This window comes from Geospiza fortis, unplaced genomic scaffold (genome assembly GCF_000277835.1).
Source record: "Geospiza fortis unplaced genomic scaffold, GeoFor_1.0 scaffold138, whole genome shotgun sequence".
Taxonomy (NCBI): Eukaryota; Metazoa; Chordata; class Aves; order Passeriformes; family Thraupidae; genus Geospiza; species Geospiza fortis.
The window spans coordinates 3,264,698-3,276,996 of NW_005054307.1; the positions used below are offsets into that span (position 1 = coordinate 3,264,698).

At 35.1% G+C, this 12,299-nt stretch overlaps 1 protein-coding gene across 2 annotated transcripts in view; it reads left to right on the plus strand.

The window, feature by feature from the left end:
- THSD7A (thrombospondin type 1 domain containing 7A) overlaps positions 1-12,299 on the plus strand; it is a 190,082-nt gene that overhangs the window by 108,995 nt on the left and 68,788 nt on the right. For both annotated transcript variants that reach the window (XM_031066748.1, XM_031066747.1), the window contains one exon: positions 10,830-11,021. In XM_031066748.1, the coding sequence (XP_030922608.1) occupies positions 10,830-11,021 (192 nt within the window). The remainder of the gene's footprint in view (positions 1-10,829; positions 11,022-12,299) is intronic.

The window sequence follows — 12,299 nt, forward strand, 5'->3', positions numbered from 1 at the left end:
TACTGACATTAGTGGAACTGTCACATTGTTTTCATGCTACTGCTTTTCTTGCCTATTATTTCCTTTTTATGCTTCTATTCCTAACTCATATCCCTAGATGTTAGTCTAGTTCAGCACATCAGAAATATCTTTTCTAATCAAACTGGTTTGAAGTCATTGACATTCCAGTCCCCTTCCCAAACTTGTTCTCCAGGTTATTTTGACATTATTGGATGGGAGGGGGAAATGTGTAAAATAGCACTTACAATAAAATACCTGTGAAAAGGCTTTTACCTGTGAAATACCTTTTAAAAGGCTACAACAGTCTGTGTCCATATATGATGAAGTTAAAAATTTGCTGAGAATACTCAGCAGTGAAAAAGTAGTACAATAATTTTCAGTGCTTAATAAAACATGGGGGTTTTAAATAATCAAAAAGACGCATTGCAATAAATGCATGTTGCGTTTTGAAATCCATGTATTTTAAATCCTACGGTATTCAAATAACACCATCACTATTTCTAAAGCCTGTGGAAAGACTTTTCTTGACTTTTAAACACAGTAGAGCTTCTTTAACATTTTAAATACAAATGGAGGAAGTATTTTTAATCTTTTTTCTGGAAGTCATACTTGAATCTAAATTTTTCACTATATGAATTGTGGCTTGATTGGGAAAAGTTTATGAGAATAAACTGATCTTGGAACTAGCTAGCTACTCTTGGAACTAGCTATATCTTTTTAAGGTGGCTTGGTGCTTTTGACAAGTGTTTTTAGAAATACAATGGGAATTTTCAAGTGATCTCATCCTCAGGGTTCTCACTGTCCTCTTTTTTCCTTTTAGCTCTGTCAGCACTTTTCCTCTCCTTTCCCCATCCTGCTAAAATGGCCTATTGGTTTGACATATTGATCCCAGCTGGTCCCATGACTAATATTGATTTTATTCTCAATGGGACCGTAGCCTGTCATCAAACTTATTTTTTCTTTCATATCAAGATGACATTTGATTGGCTTATTTGACACTAGAAAGCAACTCTGCTTGGTTATGATCAATACACTTGTATTCTCTGTTCCTTATCATTCTCAGTAAGACTACATTAGCAAATGAACCATGAAAATGTTTCAACTACCTGTCAAGCAGTAGGAAAATTTTACTCCTGTTGTTAGGCAGTGTTTGGGTACTCTGCTGGAGTCTTTATTAGAATTATTGAACTTCTATCCCTGTGGTACAAGTCTACTATAGCATCAAGTTAAAAGACTAGGAGATCTTCAGCTAAAGGCATATCATGTTTCAGTTTTTGTTTACTTTGCTTATATGCATGAAGGCACTTCCCAGAGTTGATGCAAATTAACTGCAAAAATAATTACTTTATATTAAATGTGTCTGTGAATCCTCTTATTCAAAGTTAAAGTGTTCTTAATTCTATTTGTCAAGAATTTTCTCTTTCTGAGTAAGATAGCCATACAAAATGTTAATACAGTTTAACTAATCTCCTTCAAAGTCCCAGTTTAATTAATTTGGATTAATTCTTCAGTATCCCTGTTTAGGTCAGGCTTTTTCACAGATACTGACTCCAGTAGTTCATTTACAGCCTATTTCATGCTATTGAATATTGAGTGCTATCAGAAGTAGTGAAGAATCAAAGAAGTATCATCTGTAAGAAGAGTTTTCCATTAGTCTTTGATGCATATGATACAAAATATGCACTGAGTACCTTTCAGGGTTGTGTCAGAGATAAAAAGGCTGAGTTACTTCTTAAACCATAGTGGTACAACACACCCTGAGTGTCTTTGTGTGTGTAGTGAAGGAACTTGCCTCATCTATGTATCTATTTTTTTTCAATTTTTTTTAACTGAGACTCTCGCTGGTAGCCAAGTTTGCTGTATGTTGTATGCCTGGGGGAGCTGATACTGTGGCTGCCATCACCCCCACCACTTAGAAATAGAGAGAAAATTGGAAAAATCTTTTTCAATACTTTCTGAGCAAATCTGAATAAATCTAGCAAAATATAGTGAAAATTTAGAAAGGGCATAAAGGAATATGAGGTGAAGTTTCAAAGTGGCTACCACAAATCTTAAGATGGCAAAAAGAGAACAGTTATTTTTCACCTTTCTCAATCTCGTTGAGTAAAGAAGTCAAGCCCAAATAAGTTTTCCCTTTCACAGAAAAAAAGTGCATAGTGTTCTTTTGGTTTTGATTTTGGTTTCTTGGGGTTTTCTTCCTGAGTTTTCTGTATTTTTCTATTTTAGCACAGTTATGGGATATTATTTTTTCATACTGCTGTTTGATCTGGCCAAATGTCACTGCATTGTAAATAAAAATATATTATTTGGGTAAAGAAGTACTATTTCTTTCCCTGGTTTTATTTGTGTCTGGCAAATTTAGACTCTGTCTACATGACTGTAATCCTGATAGATGACTCTAATATAAATGAAGGTACATATGTTCTGTCATTACCAGACATGAAAATGGGATTACTGGAAACATTAATATTGTATCTGAAGGTGTTAGTTCATTATGTTGAACCATTATTTTTAAGTTACTGCCAAAGAATATGCAAAGATGTTTTCCAACTGAAGCAATTATAGCAGGAAATACCCATCTTAAAAATATGTCCTTAATTTTTGTGTCAGAGTTTTCCCTTTATTGTTACCATTATTTCAAGCTATGGGGTGTTATTTTGGTTTTGGTTATTCCTGTGACTGTTTTGCATATGGTGCAGGATGAATTAATCATCATGTATTAAGGAATACTGACCTGGATTTTTTTATCAGCAACTCACTTTTCTTGAAATTTGTGTGATCGAAAATTTGGATGAATTTAAGGACAGAGAAGAAAGCTTGTAACCAGCACTGTCTTACCTCTGGAGCAGAATGGCTTTCGCATTGTTCAGCTTTCCTATAAACCACTTGCAGTGCTACCTGCTTCTGCCTTTTGTCTACACAGTTGGTGATATGCTGTGTTGGGGGAAAGGTTAGCAAACACATGCTACCCTATAAGCTGTAACTGAGCTCATTTACTGGTTTGGTTACAGAGAAGGAGCTGAAGTGTTCAGGTACTATGTTTGAAATTATATTTCTGCATGAATGTGGGAGTTCCTGAAGCCAGTGTCATCCCACGCATCAGAATTATTTTTCCCATAAGGTGAATAAAGAAGAAATTTGCATATAGCCATTAACAAGAAGTTATTGCTTGTAAAATGTGGTGTTTCATCTCATTAAGGAATAGAAAACAATAAAAAGATCTTTTTTTTTTTCTTGAGTGTGTTAACATGCTGTTATCTTTGATTGTAAAAGCCCTGGTTATGGTGGGTTTCTAAGCTCCAGCTATTTTCCTTTGTGTACTACTACTTCCTGTCATTGATAGTCATTTGTCATTGCAAATGTTTGCTTTAAAAAAGTCAAAATCATATTTTAAAATCTAGTGTTTTATTTTAAAATGTATATATATATATCTTCCAGTATTTGCATAGGCAAAGGACAGCAGTCAGTGGCCTTTTCTATAAGTCTCTGGTTTATCTGTGCAGGAAGGGTAAAAATGTAAATAAGATGATGGTACCTGTGCTTGTGCTCTCAAGTTTCTTGTTAAAAAAAACAAAAATAGAAACATACGTGTTTATGAGATTCACAGTGGGTTTTTTGAGTAAGTGGCCGAAGTGTCATGTTTACCATTTTTCTTTCAGTAAGGAATAAGTGCATGATACTACTCTGAAAGCAAAACCACAGTAAATTTGCACACACAAACCATCAAATCAAACAGTTTACAATCCTGCAATGTTTACATATCATTAAACTATTAGACCAACTTTCTGTCATTTCTGCATAATGAACAGATGTGAGTAACCAGTGTATTTGTCTTCATTGAAATCAGTGCCGTTTCTACTTAGGCTTCTTAGAAGAAAATTACTTCAAGAATATTAACCATCAACTAATTAAGATGTACTTAATTAAATGCAAATGCTACTTAGCAAAAGTAATTGAGAGAAAGGCATGTGATTAGGGAATTAGCAGCTGATTTAACACTTGGAGCTACAAGCTAGGCACCTAAGCATTAGACAGGAATGTAAAAGCTTCACTCGATAATAATAATACAATGGAAAAATACACAGTCTTTTCACATTCAGTTTGTTGGAAAACTTAGGAGTCAACAAAGTAGGATATATTGAGGTCATAATCTGTGGTTTATGTTACTTTATGTTTGATAATTAGAGAGGTTAAAAATTGTTCCAAATGTTGAAAATTTAACGATATTTTTTGACAGTCGATTCAAGAACTGTAATGGAAATTAATTACTAAGGTAATAGAAATTAATTACTAAGGTAATTAATTACTAAGGTAACTGTTGCTGCTGTTTCGAAAGACACTGCCATTTTACTAACATTAAAAGGTTTTTTTGGAGCAGGTATGAATAAATACCATCAACGTGATATGAAGGATAGTGGGATTAGTAAAACATTTAAAGTTTCCTATTGTCTATCAAAATATGTGCTATTTGCTAGTATTGAACTGACAGAAGGGCAAAACTTGTTCTGTCAGTCAGATACTGCTGCACGTGCTGGTTTTTTTCTTCCAAATACTCTTAAGATTGTTGAGCTAAACAAAATGGTAAATGATGAATTTCATGTAAATATTATCATTTCTCCTTTCTATTTGATTAGGTTTTCAGAAATTAACTTCTAAATTCTCCCTACTGAAAAATCTGGGTCAGCTTTTGAAGTTGTGTATACATTTTAATTAGAGACACGTGCTCTAAGACAGTGTTCCTCAGAGAACTCCTCCTGTATAAGGAAAAGCAAACAACAAAACAGAATTGTCAGAAAAAAAAAAGAAAAAAAAATCAGTCTGGGTTCCTTTTCTAAACATTTTAAAAGGAAAACATCACACTACTTCTGGAGCTTCTAGGTTTGGAAGGAAAACACAATTTGCTGTCACCTTCATGCTAGGCAGGCATGATTTTTCCTGTTGTGGTGAAGTTTGGTAAGCAGTTAGTGATTAGAAAGAGATGCAGAAGTATTAGAAATTAAAACATTAATTTCAGTTTATCCTGGTGAATTATTACTATCTTCTCATTTGCAGATATAAGGTGTCCTGGCATGTGAAGACGTATGAGGTTTTGATAAGTTAGATAGCTTTTCTGTAATGTGAAGAATTTCCATTTTGCATTAGACTCATCATCCAATGTGTTGATCAGGTTATTACTAAAGAAAATCTAATACAGAATTTCACATTTGGATAAATTTGTACGTTTTCCTACTTATAGATTTTCTCAAATTTTTAAAAAACTGTCTTTGGGGTCATTACAGTTAAACTCATTAACATTGCTTCTCTACTCTTACAGTGTAGTCATGATATTCCTGTAACTTTGAGGCAGGTGGATTATGGACTGATGACTTTTTAGTGGAGAAGAATATGGTTTACTAACTGTGACTGTGGTAAAACTTAGTTCCAAGTGAAAACAGGAGTGAGCACAGAGAACAGATCTGATTTCAATAAGTTTTGAATATAGATAGGCATATTTTGTTCTTGATGGGCAGAGTCCACACAGGATTTTTGGCTCCTCAGCCAGTCTGACACATTTTGAGGTTAACAAGGGGGTCAGTGCAAGGACAGGTATAGGTCCTCATGTGAAAGGAATGCATATGGGAAACTGCATAGGAGTTCAAGATAAAGAACATTCTCAGCCATTTCAGCCTTTACAACTCATACTAGAGGCACTTCAATACTTTCCTGTTGATTATTTTTCTACACAGGAAAGGAAGGAAACAGTCAGTGGCAAGCAACACAGCTCAATTTTGCTATTGTGTGAAGTAATACTGCATTTTTCTCCTGCAGCCTCCATGCTTAGAGGCATTACTGAAGGCAGTTAAATAATGACAAGGCCTCCCTCACCTACAATCACATAAAAGTTGAGCTCTGGATTGCTTTTCCAAATATTTCAGCTGCCCAGCATTTTTCCAATGGATGACACATCATGTACAAGATACTGGTAAAATATACTTTTTTCCTTCAAGTTGAAGATATAATACTAAATCTGAACATATTGAAACAAGCAATAAGTAATATGAAGTCTGCAGTTCACTTCTAGCATTTGGGCTCAGTTGCTGTCATTACTTCTTTTATGAACTTTGAAATACAACTTTAAAATTTGTTTTACCAATGTGTGATATTCCTGTCCTTCACTGATTACCCACGCATGTTAAAAATAATGTTAGCCATTAAAGTTCAAAAAACTCTCTTGATTTAATTCCGCTTATTTTTATTTTATTGTCAAAATTTACTTAGTTTATATCAGGCTATAGATCACTCTTTCAGAAACAATTTCCTCGTTTAGAACTGAGACCAGGCTCATTGACTTATTACATAGGGCTCTAGCAGCAACTTTATTTTATGCTGATTTTTTTAAAGTTGTTCTCTATGCCTCATTGAATCTTGCGGTGATTTTACTGTTCATTTTAAGGCTTAAAAAACATTTTTCTCTCTGTTAAGCACTTGCCTTCCCATTTACTACAGGTCAGAATTTGACAGCAATTTTTTACTGTGCGCTGAAGCATGCACCATGTTAAAAGATGCACAATAAGCAAGAGGGTTTCTTTATCATGTCTCTCTAGTGATTCCAGCTCTAGGAATGCTTCCCATTGGAACTTAAAGCATTTTACAAGAAACCTAAATACCAGATACATTTTACAGATGAGTAGACAAAACCACAAAGGGCTAACATGATTCAACTGCATTAACCACACAACATGGTCTAGCTCAACTTTTAGCATTCAGGCTAAATTTTCACAGATACAATGCCTGCTTTGTGAATGTAATAAAACAAGAAAGGTGATATGAATACTGATATTATTAATCAGTTTGTCCTGAATGCTAGTCACAAGCTACCTCTCTGATCTGTAAAAATTTGCCTATTCTGTAGTTTGGGATTCTTTTTTTTTGTTGGCTTGGTGGTTTTTGGTTGGTTTTGTTTGTTTGTCTTAAAACAACTAAATAGCTGTCTAGTTCAGTAGTGGCTCTCACGTGGGCGTATTTTTCAGGAAGTCTTTGAGCCAAGAAGTTGGCCAAAAGGAGGTCTTAATGTAGTGACTTGCTCCGCTGATTGTTTGGATGGATCCAGAATAATTATTTGATAAAGAGATAGGTATTCAAAAGACTATCCCATCAGCACTCCTCACTGATATAAATCTGTAAAATAAATCCCAGGAAAGGTTTAAACAATTTTTGACATTTTAAATTTTTGAAAAAAAACCCTCTTTTGCCTCCTGCCATTTTTATGGGCTGTCATTTCCTTAAGTGCTATTTGGAGATTTTAGTCCAAATTGTGTGTCTCTTGCCTAAGAGAGAAATATAATTCAACAACATAGGCATTATTTACAAATATGGAATATTGCTAGATTCCATTGGTAGATTTTAATGAACAAGTCAACTGATAAGTGGTGAAGATTTCTCTTGACGGAAATGTCATATTCTGTTTTCATGTCTGTGCTTTCTACTTTTTTGTCATTCTGTTGTTTAGAGTATACACCCAGGGCAGACACCTTTCAGTAATTTTTTTGGAGTTCTGTCTTCAATACTTATGCAACATAAATTTATACCCATAATGTTCAAATAAAACCATAGAATCATTGAATGTTTTGGACTGGAAGGGACCTTAAAGGTCATCTAGTTCCAACCTCTCTGCCATGAGCAGGGGCACCTTCCACTAAAAGAGGTTCACAGCTCCCTCTAACCTGGGATGGAGCATCCATCATGTCTACAGACAACTTATCCAGTGCCTCTCCTCTTATGCAGTAAAGAATGTTTTCTTTAATCTTCTCTCTTTTAGTTTAAAGCCTTTCCCCCTTGTTCTATCATCACATGCATTTTCAAAAATCCCTTTTTATCTTTCTTGTCAGCCTTTTTCAGGCACTAGAAGGCTGCTATAATGTCTCATTGAATTTTCTTCTCCAGGCTGAACAACTTCAATTTTCTCAGCCATTCCTCATGGGAGACATATTCCAGTCCTCTGCTCACCTTCATGGCCCTTCTCTGGACTTGCTTCAACACTCAATGGCAAACATTTTCAAATGGGACTTTTTCTAAGTAGTCTTTACACTGGCATTGTTCCCAGCTTAGGGTTGAGTGGTTCCTGGTGGTTGACTACACTACACCCTTTAAAGAGGAAGGCAAAAAAGGTCAAGTTGTTCATAAAATCATTAGTGGAATGTCAGAAACAATTTAGTATAAATAAAATATTTCCCTGAAGATAAGAAGTACTCATTATAAGACATTTCTTCCAACTACATTTCTATGCTATTGAATTCATCAGATAAGAATTGGACCCATGACAAAAACGAAATGCCAGTATGTAAGATAAATATCTCTAGAATGTTTTCTCTGTAAAAGCAAAGAAAAAATAAGGCCTTTGATTTTGGGAGAGAGTGAAGGCTTGGTTTTATTTGAGGTATAAACTCAGACTGAAACTAGATCAAAAAATTCTTCATTGTGGGACGAAACTAAGCTTGAGTTTAAATTTTAAAAAAATAAATTAAAAGCCAATAAGTGATAAATAAGGTCAGTATAGTGTTGTTTGTTTATACTGTGACACACTGTTGTGATAGTAGCATTTCTTGCAAAGTGTGCATGTGTCCTAGCGGTTTACCTTATTGAGTCTTACCTAGCAATGGAACAATTTGAGAGTAGGTTTCACCTCTTTTCTAGCTTTTTCTTCCTGTTTGAAAAAGAACCTTAGTCCTCTCCTCTATCTCTTGTCCTTGAGCCCAAACAAATGCCCTTCTGATGAAGCAGGAAGAATTCCCTCCTGCACTGATGTCAGGGTGTGATGACCTGCAATATAAGAGAAGGAACAGCGGATGCAAAGACTGAGTCCAGTGAGGGAACCAGAACCTGGCATGGGAGAACCACGAAGCCTTTGGCAGGGCTCAAATTTGTATTCTAATATGGGAAAATATAGCTGTTGAGACTGACTTGATCTCAAAGGTCTTTATAATTCAGATGACTATGACTACTTTAGGCTATTTTAAAAGCATGAGCTGCAGGATTTTCCCGGGTTTTCAGAACCAGGGAAGATTGATGTTTGCACTGCTGTTGTGCCTAAATATTCTGTATGACTAAAATATTTGGCACTGTTCAAAAGGATCTAATTTTGAATGGATGGCCTTCATCTTTAACTCTTTCACAAAGAATTTGATTAACACTTCTGGGATCTGATTTAGTACTAAAACACCTCCTGGATTCAGGAACTCTGTTTAAGAGATTCTTATTTAAAAGACTGTAAACTTTGAATAATAAAAATGTAGTTTATGTAGTTTCTGTTTTGATTAGTATTTGAATAAATTCATGATTATACATCTATTGAACAATGAAGTGTAATCTGAGACTCAGTAAAGCAGAATTTTTACATATCTATCTTCATTTATAATGCGCTCAGTTCTTACTGAATTAGCTTTCCGAATCCATTGTGGTAGTTACTAATAGTAACTGATGCCTTTATGATTCAATTACAGGGTATTTGATCAATATATCTAACAAATATTTTGTTGTATTGAAGACTTACATTCATTTGCAAATATTGATAAGACATTATTTTGTTGACACTGGCTATTAAAACAAAGGGGTTGACATGATGGGTCTTAGAAAGTGCATAATGTAGACAACTCATGTTTTGTCCTGTCAGAATAATGTAAAATTCAAGAGTGCTTCAATGGATGAATCATAACAGAAGGTTTTATACCCAAGTACAGCAAAGATCATACAGCACAAAAGGCATTGAGATGCTTTGAAGTGTTATCCTTTTTAGAAAATAATTTTTAAAAAAAGTTTTATATTTACAAATGAGCTGGCTCTTTCATTCCTTAATTATATGTGGTTGTCAAGGCCTCAGAAGTCCAGTATGCTATTAGATGCAACATTTTCAGTTCATCATAACAGGCATTATGTTGTGCAAACAAGTCTAGAATTCTAAAAACTGGACCTGAATCTTTCTCTCTTTCATTTTTTCCATTATTTGCTCCAACATGAGGATTTATCACGGTACTTACTGATACCAGAATATGTGGTCATTCATTCTTTCCCCCTTAATAAATATAACTTATTTGATCAAGAAATCATGTCTCCTCACAAAACTATCCATGTTGTGATTAAGGTGCTGTTTGGACAGATCTCAGCCATAGTGGTCCCACGATTATCTGATTGAAAACAAAAGCAACCCTGCTACTTAAATACTAGCTGATATTTCATTAAGAAATTCACACCAGCCTGGATCTTATTATTATAATGAAATGTGTACCTACAGAACACAAATGCATAGATCTTGTTATACCTCCATGACACAGAGAGTGATGTGTTGCTGATTTGCTAACAAATGAAGATCTTTCTAACCAAACAACAATCTGACTGTAATTTACTGTATATTTTGATGGATAGCTGCAATTCAAAGGATGAATCGTGGATTATAAGCTGGCTAAATTAGGATGTTTTTCCCCTTCTCCCACAAATCTGCATGAAAACTGGGTCATTTCTATACATACATCTCTATGTACACAGTTTTCCATAGGGTTGTTATATACTCTGTTACATTTGGGTTTTGTGTGGGATCATGTATTACAAAACAAAAGCCTAAAGACCATCCAGACTGGCATTCACTTAATGAGACTATCGAATCAACCTAGGTTTAAGTATGCTCTTCTAGAATATGAGGCAGAGGAGACAAGTAATAAAAAAATCTATTTACCTTGTTTGTACACAAGAACAGAATCTAATTTATTTGTGCGCCCATCTGGACTAGATTGCTCATTTTAAGTTAATTTAGCAAATGATAGACTGCTACGGCCTTTTTTTTTCTTTTTTCCCCCCAGGAGAAGAGGTTGACAGGCAGCTGTGCAGAGATGCCATCTACCCGATCCCGGTGGTGTGCGAAGCGCCGTGCCCCAAGGACTGCGTGCTCAGCACGTGGTCTGCCTGGTCCTCCTGCTCGCACACCTGCTCCGGAAAAACCACAGAAGGGAAGCAGCTGCGCGCCCGCTCCGTCCTGGCCTACGCGGGGGAAGGTAAGGGCTCGCCCTCTCCTCTTGGATTGTCAGTCCTCAACTGCCTCTGTAATGACAAAGTAATTTCTTGATCGACAGAAACAAATTGCTAGGTCACATTGTGGGGTTTTAAATATAGCAAAATTGTTTAAATCGTTATTCTGCATTTACTCCTGGTACCTAAAGCTGTTTTAAAGAGGGTTTATTTTGCTCATTTCAGTTACTATATTTTTTAGTGTACGTAATGTTAGTGTTTCCATTTCAGATATATGATTTTCTTGTTTTCATTAAAATTAAACAAGACAAACTTTTCATCTGATACAGGTTAACAACACTAATTAATGTCCAATTTGGAAAGATATAAGTATCCTGAATGCTGAAAAGATGAGAATTTTAATGATGCAAGTGGTGTCCAATTTGGAAAGATATAAGTACTCTGAATGCTGAAAATATGATAATTTTAATGGTTTAAAGGTTAGCAAAAGGGTTTTGTAGTTTCTTTTCTCTAATTGGTAACTTATGTTACCCCACTAACATTGTTATTCATAGAAAAACTTTAGGTTTTGCCCTACAAGTCTCGACTCTTGATTGGTTTCCATTTGTTCAAGTGATCCTTGTGCAGTGTCTGCAGCATATGCAAACAGAAGATGCAGCTGGAATATAAAGGAGAAGAGAAAACAGGTTCATGGCTCTTCTTTGATGATTTCCCATGGTTCCTACAGCTCTTTTTGTTTTGGTTTTAAGTACTTGGAGAGGTGGCTGGGTTATAGAGGAAATGTATTCTGTATATAACATGGTTCAAAAATAGCCATGCCAAGAGTGCCAATACCTCGTGCAACATCAGGAACCAGGAGACATAGCCACTAAAGAGTTCTTGGAAGATGTTTACTCAGATATATTACTGACAGAAAAGTTAGATGCCTCAATATTAAAGGATTACATGCACGTGTTAGTTCTTCTTTTAAACTATTGAGCATTTTATTACTTTATCTTAAGATCACATTTAGCTGAAAAGTGAAAGCTGCAAGGTATGGAAGCAGTGAAACAGAGTAACTATATACTTTGCTGTTTGCAGACACAGCTAACATTGCTAAAAGTGTACTCTGTATTTGGCAGAATTTGGGTGATTGTGAAAAAAAATAGCAGAGCACTTTCAGCCTTTTCTCTGAAAGGAATCTTTGCTAGAAATGTAAGTTGCAATCAGAACTGCACTCTATTTTAGTAGGTGATGCAAATAGTAAATTACTTAGATGATCTAATGTAACAAAGTAGAAACCTTTTTGAAATTATAAAAAATTT